At 43.7% G+C, this 26448-nt stretch overlaps 1 protein-coding gene across 1 annotated transcript in view; it reads right to left on the bottom strand.

The window, feature by feature from the left end:
* The window catches only part of atrnl1a (attractin-like 1a), a 267713-nt gene that overhangs the window by 66184 nt on the left and 175081 nt on the right, over nucleotides 1-26448 (bottom strand). Inside the window, exon 28 of the mRNA XM_073481267.1 lies at nucleotides 3356-3451. Coding sequence (XP_073337368.1) covers nucleotides 3356-3451 — 96 coding nt within the window. The remainder of the gene's footprint in view (nucleotides 1-3355; nucleotides 3452-26448) is intronic.

Here is a 26448-nt window from a genome sequence, read left to right as displayed (position 1 = left end):
CAAGGAATGTCTAGAGTGAATAATGAATCACAGCCACAACCGAGAGGAAGACGAAGAAAATGCATATTTTGGCACAGGAAACAAGTTGTGTTGAGTTGTAGACTGGTTGGGGGGAAAAAACGGAATTTTCCCATGGACATTTTTTTTAATGAAGAAATATTTTATTTTTCACTCCGCTCAACACATGAAAAAAAAATCAGTTTCACACATGAAAAAAAAAATTTGCATGAAATTTTTTTTCCCACTTTGTCATGGAATTTTTTTTTTCTTTTTCATCTGTGAAACCAATTTTTTTTTCATTTTCACTCTGGAGTCCTGTGTTTTATCATCCTTCTTATCAAGGGATGTCTACAGTGAATCACAGCCACAACCGAGAGGAAGACAAAGAAAATGCATATTTTTGGCACAGGACAAGTTGTATTGAGTTGTAGAGTGGTTGGGGAAAAAAGGAATTTCCCATGATTTTTTTTTTTTAAAGAAACAATTTATTTTTCACTCTGCTCAAACACATGAAAAAAAAAATCAGATTCACACATGAAAAAAAAATTATCATGAATTTTTTTCCCCCCACTTTCTCATGGAATTTTTTTTTTTCATCTGTGAAACTGATTTTTTTTTTCATTTTCACTCTGGAATCCTGTGTTTTATCAGCCTTCTCATCAATCGGTGTCCACAGTCAAATCAAAGATCAGTTTCACACATAAAATAAAAATTCTCATGGAAAAAAACTTTTTTTTTCATCTGTGAAATGGATTTCTTTTTTCATTTTCACTCTGGAATCCTGTGTTTTATCATCCTTCTCATCAAGGGGTGTCTAGAGTGAATAATGAATCACAGCCACAACCGAGAGGAAGACGAAGAAAATGCATATTTTGGCACAGGAAACGAGTTGTGTTGAGTTGTAGACTGGTTGGGGGGAAAAAAAGGAATTTTCCCATGGACATTTTTTTTAATGAAGAAATATTTTATTTTTCACTCTGCTCAACACATGAAAAAAAAAATCAGTTTCACACATGAAAAAAAAAATTTGCATGAAATTTTTTTTCCCACTTTGTCATGGAATTTTTTTTTCTTTTTCATCTGTGAAACCGATTTTTTTTTTCATTTTCACTCTGGAATCCTGTGTTTTATCATCCTTCTTATCAATGGATGTCTACAGTGAATCACAGCCACAACCGAGAGGAAGACAAAGAAAATGCATATTTTTGGCACAGGAAACGAGTTGTGTTGAGTTGTATAATGGTTGGAATAAAAAAATAAATTTTTCCATGATGTCTGTTTTCACTCTGTACAACACATGAAAAAATCAGTTTCACACATAAAAAAAATTGTAAAGGAAAAAACTTTTTCTTTCATCTGTGAAACTGATTTTTTTTTCATTTTCACTCTGGAATCCTGTGTTTTATCATCCTTCTTATCAAGGGATGTCTACAGTGAACAGTGAATCACAGCCACAACCGAGAGGAAGACGAAAAAAATGAATATTTTTGGCACAGGAAACGAGTTGTATAGAGGTTGAAGAAAACAAAAAAAGATTCACTCTTTCACACATGAAAAAAAAAATTCTCATGAAATCCTTTTTTCATTTGGTTTCACACATGAAAAAAAAATTTCATAAAAAAAAAATTTGGTTAGAGTGAAAACTTTTTTTTCACTCGGTTCAACACATGAAAAAAAATTCACACCGTTTCACATATAAATTTTTTTTTTTAGAACTGAAAATGGATCACCACAAAAAGAAAATTCTCTCCTGCCCCTCAGGGCTTCCGTATGAAGTGGAAACACGTTGTCTATCTTTATATACTGCTTGTCTATGGTTGAAAAATAAATTTGTACCCACATCAAATGACTGAATCACTGTTCCTAATGCTCCTCCTCTGGCTTCAGTTGAGTCAGATTTGAAGTCTGGATGCTGGTTCAAACTGTTGTATCAGTAGAAACCATGGTCTATATAAGTGTAAAAAGTGAAAGGCTCAGCAGCCACCTATCTGCAGCAGAGACATTGCATCACCATTGTTTCTGGCTGAGGGTGGTGCTTCCAGTCACCAGGGGAGCTCTACTGCAGAGAGCTTCTGATGTGGTCAGTGACACTGATGATTCAGAACCCTCAGCTGAGCTGGAGGACTCTGTGTTTGTTTGTTCATATGCTGAACACTATTTAATCCCACAACACTCAGCTGTAGTGGCTGGTCTGTACCCGCTGCAGCCCTCTGTGTTTGTTAGTGTCTAATCAGGAAACAATGGTGGAGCCACTGCCATTCTTTCTGAACTGACAAGGGCTGATGTTGACTTGGCCGTGCACTGCACTGTGGGACAGCTTTGTGCAAACCAGATGGTGCCAAACTGTCTTTATGAACCTCAGCTATTCAAATGACTGATCAAGTCCACTCACCTCCAATCACAACAGCCTTTTCTCAGTGGTCTCTGTGCTTTTTGAATTCTAAGTGCTATATCCAGTCTGCAACTGGACTTGTTTCAGTTTCTTGAAGACGTTTCCCCTCTCATCCAAGAGGCTTCTTCAGTTCTAACTAACTGGAGGGGAGTCACAGGCTTTTAACCTCTGTGTGGGAGTGTCCTTACAGAGTCGTTAGGGCCACTTGTGTGTCGTTGACCCAACCGGCCTTAATAAAACAAATTTCATGTGATGTAAAGAGTGGATGAGGCTGTGTGGTAGACGTCACCATCAGCTGAACATGAACACCATCACTAAAGACACCTACAATTGTTCAAAGCTAACATCACCATGTAAAGTCACAAATATACTGATGCCACGATCTTCACGGACACATCACGTTGTGTTTACTGTAGTCACATTTTAGGTTAGCAGCGATTTGCATTGTTTTGCGTGTGTTTATAAAAGTCAATATTATGATCATATCCTCCCTTTACATACTTTAGTCCTCTAACAACCTCTGCGACACCTGGCTAAAAGGGACTGTTGTTGTTTCTTATTGTCAAGCTTGATATTTCCTACCACAGCTCCACTCAACTTGAATCTGACAGGAGACTATTTGGCCGACGCCCCCTCGAAACACCAAGGAATTTCAATTAAGAAAAGTCGCCTTAAATTTCACACTTCCAGTGAATGAAACTTGTTGCACAGCCAGTTTGTTTACAGTGTCAGCATCCTGTTATACATCCACACACACACACACACACACACAATCACACACCATTCAGAGGGCCCGCACACTGTTTGTATCCTTGCGTGGATATGCAAATGATTAAGATGCCCTCAGTTGACTGTGTTGTGCGTTTTCCTCAACACAACACAATTATTTCCCTCGTGAGTTTATGTGTGTCTTCTTCCCGTTGTGTTTATTTCTGTGTGCCGTGTTTTTGTCATTTCGCTGACCTGTAGCAGCTCCTCCTGGTCACCGCCCACCTCCAGCGCTACAGCAACCGAAGCAAAGGGACGACTGGCCATCTGCTGTCGCTCTCTCATCAGCTGCTACAGAGAGAAACAGGAAAACAAAAAGAAATGATTTTTAATTTAGATAAAAAATTCTGACAGAAACACACTGTTATTTACTGTCGGCCACTGATCAGCTCTACTGGGACCAACGGGAAATGAAATGCCTTGCTCAATGGTTGCTCATTTCTTCCTTACATCCATCTTGACTGTAGATTTTAACCAGAAGCCAAATAGTGCAAACGCCTGCTTTCCTAGCTGATAACCATGTGTGATTTAAAAGAGGAGAGGAAAACATAGGAAAAGGAACAAATTGGAAGAAGGAGAGGGCACTAGAGCGGGAAAGAAGAGAGGCAGAGAGCAGTAAAGGAGGTAAAGGAAGAAAAAAGAACAGAATAAAAGGAGGAGCAACGATGAGGAAGGGTAGGAAGAGGAGATCAAAGCAAAATCGTGTTGCTAGATGCACAGGAGGAAGGTGAAGAGGAGTGGGGATTGGCAGGTGGTGGGGGGGACGGAGAGAGTCAGAGGGGGGGAGGAGGAGGAGGGCAAACCTCATTAATGAGGAAATGTCAGATGAACAAAGGCAACACGGAGAGGCCTCTACCAGCATGAGGTCCAAAAACAACACAGATATACAGTACATAAAAAACCCCCCAGCAAAAAACAGAAAAACATATCGGGAACAGTAAAACAAACTCACCAACTCTCCCACACACACAAACATCAACAGACAAAATAACTGTCTATGTGCATCTATACCTGCTTTGAGGACACACACACAGAAATGGTGAAATCAACACGCTCGCCGCAGCCTCATCTACTCGTCTCTCTCCATCAAAAAGCCCCGTTTCCCAGCTTTTTCCACTTCACCACAGACATGTTAATGGGGTTTTGTTTCTACATTTAGCTCCGGGGTGGCCACCTGTTCCACGCAAAAACAAACTCATTCCTGCCTGATTATACGCCAAGCTCTAATCATCAGTATGTTGCTTGTTGTTCGGCAAAAAATCTGCCTGGTGCAGCGCGCACACACACACACAGACACACACAGAGAGCTCTCTGATAGGTTAAACCAACGCCGGGAAGGCAGATGGAGAATCTGGGCAGCAGACTGTGACCCGTACAGGAGAGGAAACTTACAGGACCTTAGAGGAGAGTATGTTTACAAACTCAGACGGGTTTCAAAATGATGAATTACATGAAATAAACTTTTATGTCTCAGCGTGGGATAATCCAGCCAGTGCAGAAGTAAGGTAAAGCAAGGAAGCGCTGAGAAAAACAATAAACCTGTGGAACAAAAAGTCAGAGGATGCAACAGTGTTAAAATACCACTTTCATGTGTCTCTGCTATTCATTGTCCTCTTAATGATGACCTAGAGATAAGATTAAAAGCTTAAAATAATTAAAACAGCAACTAGAAACAATAAGCACAAACAGGATGTAAGAGGGACTTGAAAGAAAATTGGAAATGGGAAGAACGGAACAGAAAAAGCAGCACAACTAAAGACAGAAAAGCAAAAATAACCAAACAAAGCGGACAAAGCACAACAAGAGTGTAACACACAAGCAATGATAAACAGAAGGAAACAAAGCAGGCAGATAATAAGTCAGTAAAAGAAAAAATAAATGCAGCATCGCACTGCTTCTAAATGTCAATGGCCTTCACACTCTGTTACCTCTCCCTAAACTGAAGCATCTCTCCTGTTGCTGAGAAAAGGCTGCACACATTGACATTAACCAGCTGTCAGGTGTTGTGCTAGCGCGCCGCCGGCTGCTTGCTTGCCAGTGTCAGACTCTTTAAGCATGAATGAATACTACACCTGTAGCTACATCAGCACAGTCAGGCCATCCTGGCGGCGGCAACTGCTCCGCTAGCGCGCTGCCTTTGCCAGCTAATGTGATGTCTTCTCTTGTTAGCTGTCAGGGCTATGCTAACGCTGTTGAGATGACAGCGTGTGCTCGCTAGCATCGCTGTTAGCCTCCTGCTGATGTCGGCTTAGATTTGTAAGAGCCTAGGTGAGACGGCGTGGGTGAGAGAAAGGTTGTCAGTGTGCTCTGAGCTTTAGAGGAGGTAATATATCCCCTTTCATATAAAATTCATTATATCTAAAAGGTCTTTGGGGCACTTTGTAGTTGGGATTTCACATAGATTGGTCAAAAACCTGATTAAAATGATGACACAGTCCATCAACGCCTCAAACCAGACCAACAAAAAGAAAGAATTAGGCTCCCAAAACCATCTATATGAACTGGTTTTGATCTGGTACCCTACAGTTAAAGAAAATATGTATTAATATAACGCTTTCTAGTCTTACCGACCACTCAAAACGCTTCACAACACAACTCAGCATTCACACACATTCATGCACTGGTGCGAGAGGCTACCATGCAAGGTGTCACCTGCTCATCAGGAGCAATAACCATTCATACTAACTCACACACAGATGGAAGAGTCACACAGAAGACATTTTTGGGTTCTGTATCTCGCCAAGGACACTTCAACATGTCCACTGCAGGGCCCGGGGATCAAACCACCAACCTTCTGATTGGTTGATGACCGATCTGCCTCCTGAGTTGCAGAAATCACCATCCAACCTCCAACATTACATGATTTCCAGCAGAGTGAGCTTTCATTACTCTGAGGAGTTCAGTTGCAAAAACAAATTCTTCCTACTTTTATTTCAGTTACGTCACTATTATCCTTTTATCATTATCATTTCTTCAGTTTTAGTTATAAGAACTTCGATAGGAGGCTGTTAACATACAACTGGGCCTGTGTTTATACATTTTCTGGGTGCATCCATGTGAATACTGGTGTCATATGAGGTGTTCTCTCTGCTCCGTCTTCCCTGAAGCCACTGCTCCTGTGTTATTGAGATTAGACAAACTGGTCAAGGTAAGCTGGGTCACATTTATTCGTGTGTGTTCGGACCAGATAAATCAGTCTAGACAGTGGAATTATGTTGGGACATAAAAAGTGGGAGTATATTCAGCACTGTGTAAAGTTTTAGTGAATATGCAAGTTTGTGTACGTGTGGTTCGAGTGTACATAGAGACGTAATGTTCACTGTGCATGTGCATGTAGCCTATACATACAAATGCACATGTTCATTCTGATCCAACAGACCACTTGTCTGCGTAATCATGCATGTGTTGTATGTTTAATGCCCCCTTTGACAAGTCCTTGAGTGGGCAACAAGGACAAGGCAGCGGCCATCTTCTCCGTCTGCCTGTTGGGCCGTAAATCAGCCATAAAACGGCTAATTAACTCTGCTGTGCTGTAAACAAAGCAGTACCACGCTAGACACCACCAACTGGGTAACGAAAGGAGGTGGAGGGAGGAGACGGAGCTATATGTATGTATGTGTCTGAGGGACAGAGAGTTTCAGTTTGGTGCTGGAAATTCAAAACTGAATCAAAGTGAACAATTTTTTAGCCATCTTCATTGAATGTCCCTGTGTTTATGTAGCTTTGAGGGGAAGGCATAACATATAAACATCCATCCGTTCATCCAGCCATCTCAGCTGGACAGACAGACGGATGCATAAACAGCCAGGAGAAAAAATGAGAGTGCTGCAACAATGAAGTCAATCACACGGCGAATTATGCTTCACAGAGCATGCCTCAACCAAAGTAGCACCTGCAAGCTCAAATTGCGAGTCCTGTGATACGGACTGGATGTATCTGTGTAATGTGCAGTTTGCTGATTTCAAATGCACTCCAGTGCAAATGAGAGGTTTCACAACACGACGAGTGGCTCTCTGCTCGTACGGCTGCAATTAAACTCCATAGCAGCTCTGTGAGGGCAGAGCTATGGTAATGTCCACACATCTGCAAGCCTCTGTGCATATGTCAGTGTGTATGTTTGTTTGTGTGTTGGTTGAGAGTTGTGGGGGAATAATGCAGCAGCATGAATCCCAATATTCTGCTGCACCAAATTGCAGTAAGTATGTAGGAAAATACCATCAGAATGGAAGAGCATGTGTGTTTTCATTTTCTATACAAAATTACTCTAATGACATTATACACACTGTATAATCAAATGTACAAAGCACAGTCACTGGGGAACATCCTTTTCATCATGACAATGCCTTTTCCAACTCCATAAAGAAATGTTTTTTGTGTGGAAGAATTGAAGTGACCTGCACAGAGCCTTGACCTCCACCCCACACAACACCACTGCTGTTTTGGCTGCATGGGAGAAAATCCCTGTAGCAAATGAATGCCCATGAATTAAATGTTTAATCAAAGATGGCTATAAAGTTAACATGATTCCAGTGAAAAAGTGAATTTTCACATGCACTTTTTACCTCCGCATTGACAGATTTGTTAAAAAAAGGTTGATGGTTCAGCCAAGATAACATGTCATATCAGGTCCACAGTACATGTTTAAAACTTGACTTTTATATTGGGACATGGAGTTACAGGTGAGGAGGCTGTATCGAGGCTGCGTTCCAACATTTGTTGGAGACCTCAGGACAGTTTCCAGCCCTGTTTGTGGTGACAAAAAACGTACATTTTTGAGGGGAAGTCGGTCCATCTACAGCCGTGTTCGTGGCTACCAAAACTGGAAATTTAAGTTAAAATCCTAACACTAACCAATTGTTTTGTGCCTAAACCTAACCAAAGCATAAGCACAGGAAAGTAAAAGGAAAGTAGTGTGGAGGTTGCCTTTGCCTATAAAATAAATGTATCCACATACTTTGACCATGTAGTGCACTTTGTTTAGTCAGTAAGTTTATGTCAAATAGGATGTAATACAAATCTGTGATGTCCAATGTAAATGTACACATCTGTTGAAAAATGAAACCTTACCGAGAGTGTAGAGCAGAATAACACTGCACAGTGAATAAAGACGTATGGTAAGGTAGACAAACAAGAACAAATTCACAGAGAACACACACCCGACTCACAGACACACAACCGAATGTGCTGATGTGAAACTACTAAACAACACATTTCTCATCCAACATCACTGCCCCTGTTTCCCCCCGTGGATGTAGTGCAACATCAGCGTCCATGTTGCTCCATCCCATCTGTAAACTAACTCGATGGTTTAATCAATGCCACAGCAGGCTGCAGGTTTAGGTCTGATTAATGTTTTAATCAGAGATACGAGGGGAACAACCATTTCTGGACAGGGCTTATAACTCTAACTGACTGTTCCCAAGTCAACAGAAAGTCTCAACATGTTGAACTACATGTTCCACATGAAGTGTTCAAGCTAATTTCCATGTTTATAATGACTGCTGGAGAGAGCCGCTATAAGTCAAATCATCGTCATGGCTCTGCCACAGTGGCTGCCACTGAAAACTGATTTATTTTTTTTAAAGGAATTGCTGAGAAATCTTCAACCCGGTTGTCTCTTTTGACCCTGGACTGATGGCTACTGGGTAACTGTGTTTCTCAATGTCCCATGAAGACCACAGTATAGTTGAAAAGGTATTTTCTGGGCCTCTCAAGAGTAAATGCAAATATGCGAAAGGAGCAGATGAAAAGGGTGACTGTGACAGTGCATTTTACGGTCCAGCACCAATAGTAAAAAGGAAAAATGTTATTTTAATGTAAAATCCGGTCAAGCATTATGTGACTCCACAAAATCCAACTTCTTTTCAGTGTCCGTAGAGCAGGATGGGATACTTCTGTTAGACATAACAAATTACAGTCTCAGTTTTGTTTGAGCTCAATTTTATAGAAGGAAATGTTCACGGGCACAAAAAGTTAGTTGGATGGTCCCTGGCTATAGGAATAAATTGAGTTGTGATCCTTTTTGGGGCAGTCTGTGTTGAGTTGCAGAGACTGATATGCCTTCAGGGATCTTATGATAGCATAAAGGAAGAAGCAGGAGCTTAGTAAAGTGTACGTACACGCATACTCTAAAGATAAATGACTACTTCAGATTTACGATCACTGCTTCAGAATTTGCACAGAATCACATCCTGCACTTTGTCTTACAGCAGGTCCCGGGTTGGAAAACCACCAAATAAAGCGCGATGTCTAAATCAAAGGCATAGTTTCATTCGTACCAGTACATACACTGAAAAGATGCCACACAACAAGAAGACACAAGACACACACACAGTATCTTACTAGAGCATTGTTGGAGCCCCATGATAGACATCTACAGAAATAACACACATACATATTCATACAATAATGATTGATACTGATAAGTTTTCAATTATCCCTCATTATGTGGCTTTTGAAGCTCACTGCTGTGACTGGAGACAGATAGGATTTGCAGCTTTCCCTCTCGGCACAAAATACGATATTAGCTATTGAAGAAAGAATGAATCAATTCAGATGCAGTATCCGCAGAGACGCCGCTGGTCTGCTTGTTTGATACAATGCAGCTGCTCAACAAAGGACTCACACATGGGTGAACTTGCGGATTTACATCATAAAAACACTTGGAAAAAATGCCAAATTTGTCTGGTGGATGTGTGTAGACAAAACAGGTGGGAGCACAGAAAGACACACTGATAATCACACATACTCACACACACAGACACACTTCTCTACTTCTTGAATTTGTATGCCCGTGAGGCCACAATCTAGAGGCGATAACAAATCTCATTTCCGGCATGTTTGCCAAGTTCTCAGGCGACATTTGTCTTCTGGCTGAATGCAGTGAGTGGGATCTGAGCAGAGTAAACAAGGGCACAGATATCCTTGTATGATAGGATCCACCACTCCACACCAGCTTCCAAAACACCATCTCCGGGACTGGACAAAGCACTTGAGAATCTTGTTCAGTGTTGGCTCTACAACAAAGCCTTTCCACGTGTAGTTTTTACTTTACCAAATGGCATCAAAAATCTGTCTGTATTCCACAGTACAATGCACTTCTCTGCTGTCCAGTGTGTTCATGATGGAAACAATAGTTGCTCCACCAACAACGTGAACCTACTGAACATATAGTATCCAGGTGGATTGATGTGGCGTCAGCAGTAATGGGATATAAGAGTTTTATTTGTAGGGTGGCTGAGCTCAGCCTGAGAGATTGAGAGCTCATACGTCTGGACCGAGCTTAGAGTAGATCTGCTTCTTCACATAGAAAGAAGCCAGTTGAGGCGGTTGTGGCATTTGATCAGGATGCTTCCTGTCCTTCCTTTGGAAGTTTTCTAGCCACGTTCAACTGTTTAACTACAGATTCTGGGGGTAGATCCACCACGACCTAGCCTGGATAAGGGGCAGAACGGACGGATGGACGGACAGATGGATGGACGGACGGATGGATGGATGGATGGATGGATGGATGGATGGATGGATGGATGGATGAAAACTGCTGTAAATCCAAGCTAGAGCTGCCGTCGTCTAGGAAGGCGGAAGATGAGAAATTTTTTCAAAACCAAGGTGAAAAGGGGTTGGTAGGATATTAAAATGAAAATATTAAAAATATAGATTTATTCTAAGATATTACTTTTAAGGACCAAAACCAGAAAGTTTTAGCTTTGGGTTCCAACCATTTTCGAATGCATGCCATAGATTTTTAGATCATTGGTTGTAGACTTGATGTTCATCATGATGGATTACTTGATTCAAGTAAAATTGTAGGAACTGTACGGCATGGATATGAATAGAAATTAATACAAATTGAACAGAAATGGTTCACATGGTTACAAAATCAACACCCAGCTTTGTTAAAGGAAATGTGATGTGTAGTAAACGAGCACAAACTTGCAAAACCACTGGTCCTTCAAGTTCTTAGCTGAACAGATGAGAGTTTTGGAGAGGTGCTTAAGTGCTGCAGGATTTTATAAGAGCAGGATTATCAAGGTTAGGATAAAGCGAGACGAGCTTGAGGGTAGAAAGATACACACAGACAACTCCTAATATATGTCTCAAACTTCGATCTGGCCTAGAAACTGGCTGAAAACAGCTACAACAGATGAAATCAGGATGTTACAACCACAGTGCGCCAGACAACCTGATCACAGCAGAACATCTTCGACGTGTCCTGGCATGGTGGTCGAATAAATCCCCATTGATTTGGAGAGCTAATTAGAGAGGGCCAAAGAGACAAAGAGAGACAGAAAAGGCTTATAGATCGTGTGGCTTGTAGCTGTTACTCTGAACAAGGCAGACACACTCTTGTATTATGACCAATAAGTCCCATTCACAGCTAACTGCCTGGCAATTACTGCTAACACTTCGGCTCGGGGAGAGAAAGAGCGGGAGAAAAGACAACACAGAGACAGGCAGAAATAATCCAGATCAAATAGAACTGAAATAGGCCAAATCAATTGGGTTTGTGTGAAACAAAACTGTGAAATGCTCATATGTGTACAGTTTGATAGACTGAACACTTGCAGAAGTGATTCTGAACATCTGAGGCGGACGGTTTCTTTCCAGCGCTGTCAGAATATTGGTACTATAAATACTATAAAGGGACAACTTTAGAAACACTGACAACACGCCTCTTTTCCCATATGTATACCAGCACCACTATAGCCTCAGATTAACCCTGTCTCTACTGACTATAAAACCTTTTACTATCATTCAAAACTTGTTATTTATCATCATTTTTCTTATGCTCTGTGTCCAGCTTGGAAAGGGAAAATGATCTTGACCATGACCATGCCCGTAAATCTGAATGAAATATTCTTCGGTTCTTACGGTTTCTGTTAAACGTCAGTTACAAGACTGAATTTAGTTATTTTAACCCGATGTACGATCTTTTCCTAAATGTGACCGAGTAGCGTTGCTGCCTAAACCTAACCAAAACTGCAACCGTTTGACATGTGATAACAATGCAAAGATCATAATATGTTAAAACTGACACTGGAGTGGTGGGTTAAGAGTCATTTTTGAAGGGACCCACTGCCGTGTTTGAAAAGTTGGGAGTGAGGATGTGTTGTAGATATAAACATAATGTGGGTGTGTCCATTCTCTAAAGAATAGTTTCTCCTTTTTTCAAGTGTTTTTCAATACAATACTGATATTGTATGTGTGGAGAGGAAGGATGCCTTGATGAACATGTTAAAAATGGACTTCAGATTATCTGAACCGTTCCTTTAGGCCTGTCACAGCTAATAAAAAACAAAGTCTGACACTAATGTATACAAAAGCTGTGAAAATAAAGCTTTGAATTGTACATGTAAAGCAATTCTGGTGGATTTATGTAAATCTGAATAATTTATGTGAATTTGGCGAGACTAAACATTCACAAAAAATAGAGATAGAAGTGGCTCAAGGCTTCACTGAAGTGTCAGATCACTGGACAAAAAATGGGCTGTTGAAATGTCTCTCTGTCTGTCCGTCCTTCTATTCCTCAAATGTAGTCAGTGTAGTGTTAAGCAGTGTGGTGACCTGGTCCACTAAATCACCACCCGCTAACAGACAGAGGGCGAGAGACCTAAAGACACACAGAGAGAGAGAGAGAGAGAGAGAGAGGGAGGGAGAGAGAGGGAAGGAAAGAAAAGTGGGACGTTTTCAGGGGTCATCCATTATATCCTATCATATTAGCCCTCATCATTGGCCTGCTCAGGCAGCCATCATCCATTCACATTCTCCACAGGCCAACACACACACGCACGCACACACACACACACACACACACACACACACACACACACACACACACACACACACACACACACACACACACGGAAGGTTTCTTCAAATGACTGATAAGAGTCCAGCAGCTGGAGTTAATCTGCTGTACTTGGCACCTCTAACACTCAAGTTACACTCTCGAGTTTCACAAGCGCAAACAAAATCGGTGTGTGTGAATTCGCCACGCACCGTGGTCGTCTGGTTCCCACGATGAACTCAAGGGGTTTGCATGTAATATGCGCAATATACAGTTAGGGTAAGATAGTTTGAAATCTTTGAAAAAATGTCCAATACTTGATTGCCTTGTCAACTCATTTGACAGGGATTTGCTTTAGACAGCTCTTGAAAGACGAAGTAACACACACAAAGTAGACAAAATTAAAGTAGTATAAAAAAAGAGCAAGAGTCTGATCGTTATATCGGTCAGCTGATATTCAGTCAGCATATATGTTGTCTGATATGTGCCAATACAAAGCAGAAGAAGGTGCTTGGGGTTTTTCTAAATTATTAAATTCCCAATGAAGTTTACTGTTGTAGTGCACGGATGTCATTTTATTGTTAAACTGTAAAATCTTCTACCTCCGTTACACATCGTTGTCGCAGGTGTTTGATAACCACATTTGCGGGATCATCGTAAAAAATGAGAGCATTTTGGACGATATATATCGATATGGGAATGTTTTACTGCCTCATAGCAGCATCGGCCCTAAAAATCCAGTTTTGGTCAGGCTCTGATAAGAACAACAAAAACTTTAAGGACTTGTAGGCAGAAGAAGTTGAAATATAGTTTGTAATATTGTAGTGAAAAAGATTTATTTATGTATAAAAGTATGAACTCTTCAGGCTCTTGTGTGTGTTCGTGTGTGTGTAGGTGTGTGTTTATAGACGCGTCTGCCAGTGGAGTGTGAAGAATGGACTTTGCAGCCCACGTCCACACAGGATGGTGGCGACAAGACACACTGAGGTTTGGTGGTGATGAGGTGAAAAACACAGCAACGGCAAACGTGGATGAGGGTGAAAAGTGCAGATTTATTTACAGTGCAAAATAAAAATAGGTGTTCCAGTCCAATGGCAACAAAAGAAAACTTCAAAAACAAAACAAACAAACAAAAAAACATGAAACCACCGGTTCCTCAATTTTAAAGGCACTGACTCAATTTCTCTGTCTCAATACAACCTCTCGGCAAGTTGCTCTCTCCAGACTCCCACACCCTGAGGCAGAAAACCCTGGCTTTAAATAGCCCTTCAGTTCCTCTAATTGGAAGAAACCAACGTGACAGGGTATTTTGTAGGTACAGACATTCAACGGATATTTTACCCATCACCCACAGCTGTTCCAATACTAATAATAATAATATTAATATATTAATTATTATTATTATTATTATTAATGAATATGATTAAATAATATTTACATCTCTTTATAGTTAAACATTTTGTAATGTACCCATAGCTTCCCCCACTCAAAGCAACCCTTTCCCCTGTCCCAAACCGGGAATAAATTCGTCATCGTCGGGGGACTCGTGTTCCTTGGGGAAGCAAAGTGATGCGGGACCAGGAAGTGAAAGTGAAAGTTATCAATGTACTGTTGGTGTTTGCGTGCATGATGTATGGACAAACGGAATGAAATGAGTTATGGAGCCGAATCGACGGGTACCGCGTCCTCCGCTATGATGTTGGCAGAAGTTTGGTGAGTAACTGAAAGATGTGTAAAATAGTGATTGCGCATGAATGAATTACGCCGCGGTTGCCGGCGCCGCGTGTAATTACAAACGCCCGAAGCTCCGTGTGTGTATGCGTGTAAGTGTGTGTGTGCGTGCGTGTGTGTAATAAACAGTAGTCCATTTAAATGGTGCAGGGAATGTCAGGCGAGTTGGGGGAAAAGAGGGCTAACTTTTCACACTTCCCTCCTCCTCTGGAGGCTCGCCACTGGGGTGGCGAGACAGAAAATCTGCCACCATGTTCTGCTTTCCTGCTCTATACTGCACCTGAAATCTGAAGGGCTGCAGAGCCAAAAACCAACGGGTAATGCGAGCATTAGTGTCCTTCATTTTGCCCAGCCATTTCAAGGCTCGGTGGTCCGTCTCCAGAACAAAGTCTCTACCTAAAAGGTAGTACCTGAAAGTGTCCAGTGCCCACTTTACGGCCAGGCACTCCAGCTCGACGGCGGAATACCGTGTCTCCCGGGGAAACAGCTTGCGGCTTATGTAAGCCACCGGTCGTTGCTGCTCTCCCTCACCCTGGAGTAGTACTGCTCCCAGACCAACTCCAGAAGCATCAGTCTGTACAGTCCAGGGCTGGGTAAAGTCCGGGCTCTGCAGCACAGGGCCGTTGCACAGAGCCTCCTTTAAATCCATGAAAGCTTTCTCATGCTGCTCCTCCCACCTGACCTTCACCGGACCAGACTTTCTGGTCAGGTCAGTGAGGGGTGCTGCTCTGCTTGCAAAGTTTGGCACAAACCGCCTGTACCACCCCGCAAGCCCCAAGAAGGACCGAATATCCTTCTTGGTCTGGGGCTGCAGGCAGTCCCGGATAGCCTCAATTTTGTCTTTCTGGGGTCTGATTACCCCACGACCTAGGATATGTCCCAGGTACCGCACTTCCTGCTGGGCCAAAGCGCATTTCTTGGGCTGGGCAGTCAGTCCTGCCTGATGTATGCGCCGTAGCACCTCAGCAAGATGCCCAATGTGCTCGTCCCAGGTGGCACTGAAGATTACTATGTCGTCCAGGTATGCGCCTGCGAAAGCACCAGTCCCATCCAGCACACGATCCATCAACCGCTGGAAGGTGGCTGGCGCTCCCTGCAGGCCAAACGGCATAACTTTAAACTGGAACAGTCCCTGGGGTGTCCTGAAGGCTGTGTAGGGCCTGGCCTCCTTAGCCATTGGCACCTGCCAGTAGCCCTTACACAGGTCCAAAGTGGAAATGAAGTGCGCCTTTCCAAGGCGCTCGATTAGATCTTCCAGCCTAGGCATGGGATATGCATCAAAGTGTGATTGAGCATTTACCTGGCGGAAGTCAATGCAGAAACGCATGCCGCCATCCTTCTTTGGAACAAGGACCACAGGGCTGCTCCAGGCGCTCTCTGACCTCTCAATCACGCCAAGTCTTTGCATCACCTGCAGCTCCTCCTGGAGGGCAGGCAACATTCGCTCCGGAACTCTGTACATCCGCTGCCGGAGTGGTGTGGTGTCTTTCAGCAGGACGTTGTGCTCGGCCATGGAGGTGGCTCCGGGCTGGTCACTGAACAGGCCGTCAGGGATGACAGCTCGCAACTCCTGCTGCTGTTGTGGGGTGAGATGTGTGATGTCGATCTCTCCTGCTGGATGGTCGGTAGGGAAGAACTGCTCCGGAGTGTCTTCCTCCTCCTTCACTGCTTGTACCAGCAGCTGTTGACTCAGTGGCACCTCTCTCTCGTGCCACTCTTTCAGCAGGTTAATGTGAAATACCTGCCGCTGCTTTCTCCTCTCTGGCATTTCCAGCTCGTAGGTGGTGGGCCCCAGCTTCCTGCTGATGCTGTAAGGTCCCTGCCACTTGGCCAACAGCTTGTTCTCCTCCGTAGGCAGGAGTAGAAGAACTTTCTGGCCTGGCTGGAAGGTACGCTGCCTTGCTCTCTGGTCATACCAGCTGGTCTGGGTCTTTTGTGCCTGCTGAAGGTTGTCCTTTACCAGGTTGGTCATCTCTTCCATCTTCTCCCTCATGGTGATGACATAGGTGAGGATGTTGGTGGTGGTGGGCTTTGGTGACTCCCAGGCATCTCTGAGGAGATCCAGAGGGCCTCTCACCTGTCTGCCAAACAGGAGTTCGAATGGTGAGAACCCTATTGAGGCTTGGGGAACCTCCCGGTAGGCGAACATGAGGTAGGGGAGCCAGCGGTCCCAGTCTTTGCCGTTGGCAGCCACAAACCTCCTCAGCATGCCCTTTAGTGTCTGGTTATATCTTTCTACCAGTCCGTCAGTCTGGGGGTGGTAAGGAGTGGTCCTAATACCCTTAATCCCCAACAACCCATACACCTGCTTCATGGTGTTTGACAGAAATGCTGTTCCCTGATCAGTTAGAATCTCCTGGGGAATCCCTACCCTGGAGAATAACTGCAAAAGTACGGGGGCAATGGTTCTAGCCGTGACCTTTCGGAGGGGAAAAGCTTCAGGGTAGCGGGTGGCGTAATCACAAATTACCAGTATATATTTGTAGCCTGCCTGTGTGCGCTCTAGGGGGCCAACAATGTCCATCCCTATCCTAGTGAATGGCACATCAATAACTGGGAGAGGCTGTAGTGGAAAAGGCTTGACTTTGTGTTTGCTTGTGAGTTGACATGTGGGGCAGGTTTTGCAGTGTCGGTGTACATCAGTATACATGCTCGGCCAGAAGAATTTGCCAGCTATTCTCTGGAGTGTTTTTACACTACCCAAATGCCCTGCCCAGGGAATGTCATGACCTAAGCTCAGGATCTTTGGTCTTAGGCTACAGGGAACTACTAGCTGCTCAGTGCTGCTCCCTTCAGGCTGGTGATATAGCAGGCCCTGTTGCACAAAGTAGAATTCTCCTGAAAGAGCTTTTGCCTGACCTGTGCTCACCCCTTCAACCTCTGTAGCCTTACTGAAGAGTTCTTTTAGGGACTCATCTTGCCTCTGCAGCTCTTTTAAATCATGGGGAATTTCCCAGATATCTTCCCTCACAACGGGCAGAGGTTCTGGCTCTGAGTACGCCATAACTCGAACTGTGCCCAACAGCTTTTCTCGTCTGCGCTGCTGACGGGTCTTTACAGCCTTACATTTCTCCTGAGAACTGATCTCCTCTTGGCTGTATGGCATCATCTCTAACAGCCTCTGGGTCTCTGTCTTTGTCTGAGACCTGGTAGCAACCATACTCACTGGCAGAGTAGACTGCACCAGTTCTGGCAGTATGAGCACATCCTGACCCAAGACAACTGGATGGCTCAACCCTCTGACAATGCCAGCTTTAAGCTTGTATGTCTGCTCTTGTACCTCAAGACAAATCTCAGCTATAGGGTACTCATGCTCATCTCCGTTGACACAGCACACTCTGAGGCGTTCCCCTGTCAGCGTTTCGGGCTGATCCACCAGGTGGGGTTGCACAAGAGTCTGGGTGCTGCCAGTGTCAAGAAGAGCCCTTGCTGGCCTGCCGTTCACTGTTACCTCTATGGTCTGTACCTTGCCGACATATGAGGGTTCTTTTCTAGTCCCAGGACCTGAGCACATGTTAGCACTTCTTGCTCTCTTAACTGGGCATTCTCTGATGAGGTGTCCTGGCTTACCACAAAAGTGACATACAAAGCTGTCTTTGCTCATGGGGGTTCTGGTTATAGGTGGGCTTGTAGGTCTGGCGTGAGGGTTGTGCTGTGGTGGGTAATATCTGGTGCTTGGACCCCTGCTCTGCTCGCTATACCTAGGACCAACTCCACTCCCATACCCTGCAGACTTACCCTTAATCATCGGTCTGCTGGAGCCTTGCTGGCGGAAGTCTTTTGTTCCACGGCGAGCAGCCATGAAAGAGTCAACAAGTTCTGCGGCGTTGTGTCCAGTCTGTGGGTCATGCTCCTTGACCCACACCCTCACCTCTGGAGACAGGGAGCGCAGGAACTGCTCCAAAATGAGGAGCTCCCCAATCTCCTCAACGGTCTTTTCGGCTGGCCTAATCCACTTGTGGTATAAGTCCTTCAGCCTGGTGTAGAACTCCCTCGGCGTCTCCCCCGGTTGCAGGTTTGGTTCTCTAAACCTTTGCCGGTACACCTCTGCACTTATCTCATACTTTGCTAGTATGGCATCTTTCACCTTGCTGTACTCCACTGCGTCGTACGGATCCATGGCTACATACGCAGCCCGTGCCCTACCGGTCAGATATGGCACAAGGAAAATAGCCCAGTCAGCTTGGGGCCACCTGTAGGCTGTAGCCAGTCGCTCAAAGGTGGTCAGATACTGCTCCACATCGTCCCCTTCCTCCAGCCTTGGCACGGCTGCTCTGGTCCACGTCGCTGGAGACGCCACCACTGGTGGTGCAGCAGGCAGCTGCGGATCTGCGGGTGGAGCTGCAGGCATCCACAGGGCTGCTGGCGGCGCTGCTGGTGCTTGTAGGGCTGCTGGCGGCGCTGCTGGTGCCTGTAGGGCTGCTGGCGGCGCTGCTGGTGCCTGTAGGCCTGCTGGCGGCGCTGCTGGTGGTTGCACTCCACCTCCGACACCTCTCTGCTCCAGCTCATCTCGAAAGCTGTTGAGCTGCACTTGCACATTTCGCCACCTCTGCTCCTGCTTGAATGACTCACGTTCCTGGGTCTGCAGGGACTGCTGTATGATGTTATACAGATCTGCGAGGTCTAGTGTCCCACCAGTGTCAACCCCTGGCTCCCCTCCTCGGGCTCCTTCTTCCTCCTGCTCCTGCAGGTCCTCCTGGGCCAGCTGTCCGTACGACATCGCTTGCCGTACTTCTCCCTGTCTTCCTGGCCTCTTTCTCAGTGTCCTTGAGGGCGCCACGATCCCACTTCTGACACCAACTGTGAAGAATGGACTTTGCAGCCCACGTCCACACAGGATGGTGGCGACAAGACACACTGAGGTTTGGTGGTGATGAGGTGAAAAACACAGCAACGGCAAACGTGGATGAGGGTGAAAAGTGCAGATTTATTTACAGTGCAAAATAAAAATAGGTGTTCCAGTCCAATGGCAACAAAAGAAAACTTCAAAAACAAAACAAACAAACAAAAAAACATGAAACCACCGGTTCCTCAATTTTAAAGGCACTGACTCAATTTCTCTGTCTCAATACAACCTCTCGGCAAGTTGCTCTCTCCAGACTCCCACACCCTGAGGCAGAAAACCCTGGCTTTAAATAGCCCTTCAGTTCCTCTAATTGGAAGAAACCAACGTGACAGGGTATTTTGTAGGTACAGACATTCAACGGATATTTTACCCATCACCCACAGCTGTTCCAATACTAATAATAATAATATTAATATATTAATTATTATTATTATTATTATTAATGAATATGATTAAATAATATTTACATCTCTTTATAGTTAAACATTTTGTAATGTACCCATAGCTTCCCCCACTCAAAGCAACCCTTTCCCCTGTCCCAAACCGGGAATAAATTCGTCATCGTCGGGGGACTCGTGTTCCTTGGGGAAGCAAAGTGATGCGGGACCAGGAAGTGAAAGTGAAAGTTATCAATGTACTGTTGGTGTTTGCGTGCATGATGTATGGACAAACGGAATGAAATGAGTTATGGAGCCGAATCGACGGGTACCGCGTCCTCCGCTATGATGTTGGCAGAAGTTTGGTGAGTAACTGAAAGATGTGTAAAATAGTGATTGCGCATGAATGAATTACGCCGCGGTTGCCGGCGCCGCGTGTAATTACAAACGCCCGAAGCTCCGTGTGTGTATGCGTGTAAGTGTGTGTGTGCGTGCGTGTGTGTAATAAACAGTAGTCCATTTAAATGGTGCAGGGAATGTCAGGCGAGTTGGGGGAAAAGAGGGCTAACTTTTCACATGGAGAAAACTGTAGGTGGTTCTTATTATCACCCTGACAGTCTGATTTACAAGATTTAAACAACCGTACATCCCTTTGACCGCAGTCTCACACACACACACACATTCCACACAGTGATCACACTGGTCCGAAACCCTGCAAGGCCCCAATCACAGAGCATGCAGACATACGCTGTATACCACTGCCCTTCTCTCTCTCACACACTCTCACACACACATGTACCCTCAGTCCTTTGGTTTCCTTGGGAACAGTGTTTATCCCGTCCATTTAGTCCATTTAGCCACATGTCCCATTAGCATCAACCTCCCATCTGTCTACCCGGCCCCTAGAGGAGCTCCAGTGTGTGTATGTGACTGATTGCATGAGTGTGACTATCTGCACTAGTGTTTATGTGGATGCAAATGTTGTGTGTGTGTGTGTGTGTGTGTGAGTGTGTGTAGTTTATGTTACCTCCTGATCACCGCCCTCCCCTCCACAAACTAATCAAATATCAGATTAACGTTCATCAATTCCCACCTGCACCGGCGACGCAGCGCATAATCATTATCCCTGACCTCTCTGGTTGGCTGGCTGGCACCCGTCCTATCCACCAATTACACTCCAGCTGACAGGCCAACTGACTGCCACTTCCTGCCCTGTGTATCCAATTAGATTGCGTCGACAAAGCGACCCCAGGCGGGATAGGTTGGCTGGGATTGTCGACCCTGAGGTCAAGGAGAGCTTCTCTGATTGGGTGTCAGCGAGCTGACCACCACGCAGGCAAACCTTTTGTTAATGAGATCATTACATCTTCATAATATAGTAATGTGAGGAGATGTTTAATCATTCGGGGCCTAATTCACTGTCAAGTATGATTTTAGTCACTTTGAAACAACTTTGTGGCTCATGCAAGGGAAGGAACAGTTCAACACAACAGCTTCAGTGGAGGTGTCATAAATGTGGTAACTAATGGAGCTGGTCAGTGATTGTCCCAAAAGATTTGACACAAAGCTAAATTTAGTCATGCTGCATTTCATTTCCTGTGTCAACTGCAATGTTTTTAGTTTTAAGACACAAAAAGGCTGAAGGACTCGGAGCACACTCAATACTTCTGGAGAAAAACTTCTTGTCTCTGCACATGAAAGAAGTTCATTCATAGAATCTAGGATCTCAAGTTTCTTCAAAATGTAGACTAAGATCAAAACCTTTGTGTCTGTAGCTGCACTTCACAGGCTCTTGCAGCTTCATGCACACTTGAGTTTCAAAAGAATACCAGTGAACTGGTGATATTAGCCCAGGATATACAGAATATATATGTAACTTCCAACAGCGTAATGACTGGAGATTGTTTCAGGATCTGTTTGGCCTGGTTCAGTACAAACACCGAAAGCAAGTGTTCTGCTGGCCTCAAACAAATTATGGAAAAATACACCGTTTACCAATGCACCAAAATTGTCTCATGTACTTGTTGTATCTAGCACATCACATTATTCTCTGACACTTGCAGACAGAGTCAGATTGAGCAAAGTGAGCCAAGCTGTCAGCTTCACCACCGCGACTCGACATCTGACATCACTGAGAACAAACAGGTGTTGTTGATCAGTGAATATAAATATACAAGCTACAGTGACTGCTCATTAAAACACAATGACTCATTTTTTTAAACCTGTTTACACAAGTTACAACTTGGTCACCATCTTTTTACATTTGCTTGGTTAAGGAGTTAAAATAAGAAAAAAAAAATGTGAAAACTGGGAAAAACTCTCCCCATGATGCTTTGTAGTTGCGCTTTCCACCTGCTCCCACTGTCTATACTAGGTTTGGTTAAACAAATGTTACTCTACTCTGTGCACTGAACACACAAAGAAGTCAATCAGTTCATTTCCCTCCAACTCAAACAAGTGTACATCTTTAACAATGCAAGTTGACCAGTGGGAAGTTGCTGCGGGCAAAGCGTTGGCCCTTGTAAGACATTAGAACAAAATATCTTCCCGGTGTTTGTCCATTACAGTTTTGTTTAATCATGCATCATCATCTCTCTCCGTCTCTTTCCTCCCCATCTGTCTTTCCATCGTTCGTTTTAATTTGTCCATCCATCCTGCCTGCTCTCTCAGTGCCAGTGAAACCTGGGTGTAAAGCTGCAGAGCCCGGCACTATTCAACACAACAAGGCCCCATCTCATTAACAATGGCCTCAGCTCGCCAATACAGACAACTCATCAACTGAGCGTGTATGTGTGTGTTTGTGTGTGTGCGTGTAAACTAACACCGTATTTGTGCGTGATCGAGGAGTCAGCAACTTTACTGGCCAGCCTGCAGGCCTCATCTTGAGATCTTTTTAACAAGGAGCCGGTCAATCAATCTCTGATCAATAACTATCTGGAGCCCGCCAACATAGAGGTGTGTGTGTGTGTGTGTGTGTGTGTGTGTGTGTGTGTGTGTGTGTGTGTGTGTGTGTGTGCAGGCGTGCCAGTGTGTGTCAGGCTGCCTAATTCAGACATCTAGGCATAGCGCTGATCCTGCTGGGCCTCCTTTCAGTGCAGTGTGCCAGCTGTGGAAATGAAAAACCAGCGGTGTCTTTGGCTGAGGTATTGGACGTCCAAGAGGGAAAGCTGGCAGAGTGGGAGAAGTCAATAATGTTGGGATAAACAAATATTCTGAGAGAGAGAGAGAGGTAGAAGGATAGTGTGAGGGAAAGAGAGAGAGAGAGAGAGAGAGAAGGGAGCAATTCAAGAGCAGAGTGAGAGAAGCCAACGGTTTTGCCAATAAACAAGCCAGCACAGCACTATTGCAGATTGCCATAGAGCTTAAGTATACGGGATAGAGGCATTAGAGAGTCGGCCCCATCAGACCAATGCAACAAGAGCTGATCATGCATCTGTGTAGGTGTGTGTGTGTGTACACGAAAGGTGTGTGAGTGTACGAAAATGTGTTTAAAATGGTGTGTGTTTGTCAGGAAAGGGATTGTTTTTGTGTGCATTCAAATTTACATCATCAATTTACTGTACTGGTTTTTATACCGAGTGTTTTGGCAAAAAGACAATATTCCTTTTGTTTACCTTGCAAGGCAGCGAAATTTGTGCTTGTATGGGGTTGAGCTGAAGTTTTATTCTTTCTCAGCGCAGTTTCTCTACGGACCTGGCTGTGTGCAAGGGGGAAAGTCATGTCGAAACAGAAACGGGCCTTCCCCTTGAGTTGGAAGTGCTCTCTTGTCTGCGATATAATTATAATTTTATGCCCCCAGACCAAAAGTACAGGGGTGTCCATATAGTTTTGATCATGTAGTGTATCGGTCAACAGAGAAAAAAAAAGACAAGAAAAAAAGAAATGATTTCAAGAATTTACCTTAGAATGAAACAAAAAATAACAAAAGACACCATAAATAAGAGAAAGTATGATCAGAATCATTATCTTTAGTATTGGTCTTATTTGTTTATTAATGAGAATCTCTCCTCGATGATCTTTCCAGGTAAAATGTAGGTTGATGTTGAGATGAAAGCATCTGAATGAATGTCTGCGCCTCAGGTGTCCTCATACACTCCCTTTATGTTCAGTTCAGCAGTGTTTGTGTGTGTGTTGTGTGTGTGTGAGCAGCAGTGTGTGATGTGTGCATTGTTGTAATTTGTTGCCCTGCAGCTTTGAGTAGCGGCTCATTATCTGAGCAGATTCCTATCTTCCGTCCCTCAGGACTGTTACAATCACAAAATTATTGATTCGCTCCGCTTCCCGAAACAATGGATGGTGAATAAAACCCTGATTGAATAGATTTCCAACCTTCCTGGTTTAGCTGCTCGTAAAACTCGGTTAATGTTTGTGTCAAACCAGTTTGTTCACTTTCTACTTGCTCAGTTTTACTTTTCAGATCTCTGGATCTCTATTTAAAAGATACAATACTGACTTTTTTGTTTAAGTGATGCAACTCCAATACAAAGCTGGTTTGCAAAACAGCATGGCATTGACTTGTAGTTCATCAAGTTCATCTTCAAGGGAATAAACTGGGAATATGGGATTAAAATATTTTGAGGTTTTAAAAATTTATAACATGAATATCATGCCTGTTTTTTCATGCCTTTTCAAATTTGGGCTATGATTGCTGGATTCGATGCTGCATTCGACACGGTTGACCATAAAATACAGATCGACAGACTTTAAAAGTGGGTGAGACTTTCTGGCATTGTACTGAATTGGTTCAAACCATACTTACAAGAAGGGAACAAATATTAAACATGCTCCCCTTACTTAGATTATGGATGTTATAACATTATGCAGATGACACACAGCTCTACATAACAGTTTCGCTACATGACAACAGTCCCTTAATACAGTAAGTGCATTGAATAAATCTGTGAGTGGATTTGCCAGAATTTTCTACAACTGAACACTCAGTTTTTAAATGTATTGTTTTTAGCCCCAAACAAGAAAGATTAAAAGTCAGTGTTCACCTTGAAGCCATGCCACTTTAATCTAAAAACAAAGCCAGACATCTTGGTTTAATGATGATGATGATAGTTCTAATGCTTAAATGTGACAAGAGAAAAATCATTCTTTAGTCATGTGTGCTTTTCATGCACAACTAAAGATTAGGATTACAAAAACCATTAACCATACCAAAACCATAAAAAACATCTGACAATTCACAACACATAAGAGAGAGAGAGAATGCAAAAAGCAAGAAAGAGACTTCTCAGTAATACAAATTAATTAAAATACAACTATAAATACCCAAATCTAAACTGCCGAAAAGTCCAAGGAGCACTACCTTGTATCATCGTCTTTGGTGTGGATCCTAGTTGTGTTTGTTACAGCAGATAGGCATTGCTTTAAAGGATCTTGTATAAAAAAACTACTGCCATAAAACCCCTCAATGATTAATAAATAATAGTAACTATAAGGCCTTTATGGGTTTTGTTTTTGTGAGATCATTTAAATCATATCTCAGTAGTTAACACATATTTGTATGTTCTGGACTTCCGGATAATTTTGTACCAAATGTCTTATTTGACATCTGAGGATGTGACCAATAAATGGACCAAACACAGCTGCATCCTGTCTACACACACATCACACATTTATGCCTTTTCCCTTGCAATATTTTCATTTAAGTGGGAGGTCACTGGATTTATTCACAGTACAGGATATGTTCCTCTGCATTGGGTCTAGTGCTACAATGATAGTGAGACTGTCGGAACATGAAAAGAAAGGAAATAGCTGCTGAGCGACAGAGCACAGAGAACGCACACAGGATTCAGAGCAGCGTCTAAAAGGTAAAATACCACAGTTAAAGCCACTGGAACAAAGCTTTACTTCTCAACAAACCCTTCCAGTGTGTATGTAGGTGTGTGTGTGTGTGTGTGTGTGTGAGAATCTGAGTGTCTGCTCACTATTCCACAAGTCAAACAGAGGTAAGGGGCTTTCAGGCTGGATGTTTCAAGCCAAAGTAGCTGGCAAGGCAGGGTAAAGAAAAACAGCGAGAGAGAAGACGATAGATTCACGCTGTGATAAGGCTATACTATTCCACATCACACAGAGTTCAAACAGAAAAAAACTATGTTGCTCTTGAAAGGAGGAGGAGAAAGAAAAAGCACTGGAGCTATAAAGTTCTATATTTGCCAGGGTAGAAATGGGGTGAAGAGAGGTGTTTGATGGGGGAAAAGAGGAGGAGGAGCAGGGGGAGGGGCAGAGGAGGCAGCGAGGAGATGGAGATGGAGATAGAGATACGAATGCTGCCTGAACTGTGGATAAACAGAGACATATAGGCGACAAAGTGTGGCGTGAAGACAAAACAATGTGGCTGGAAAGCGGCAAGAATGTGGAGAGAGTAGAGAGGGAGAACGAGTGGGGTGATGATGTGGAAACGACACAGTACACAGGTCAGATCGTAGGGGACGGACTTAAGTTACTTATAGATTTAGTTACTTAGTTATTCAGCAAAGCCCTGTTATCTCAGTGAAAATGGTTTAAATTGTATCACAGCTGTCTGAGGAAGTTGTAG

The sequence above is a fragment of the Pagrus major genome, chromosome 15 (assembly GCF_040436345.1).
Source record: "Pagrus major chromosome 15, Pma_NU_1.0".
Taxonomy (NCBI): Eukaryota; Metazoa; Chordata; class Actinopteri; order Spariformes; family Sparidae; genus Pagrus; species Pagrus major.
Note: the sequence above shows the minus strand (reverse complement) of the source record. Positions and strands in the feature narration are given on the sequence as shown.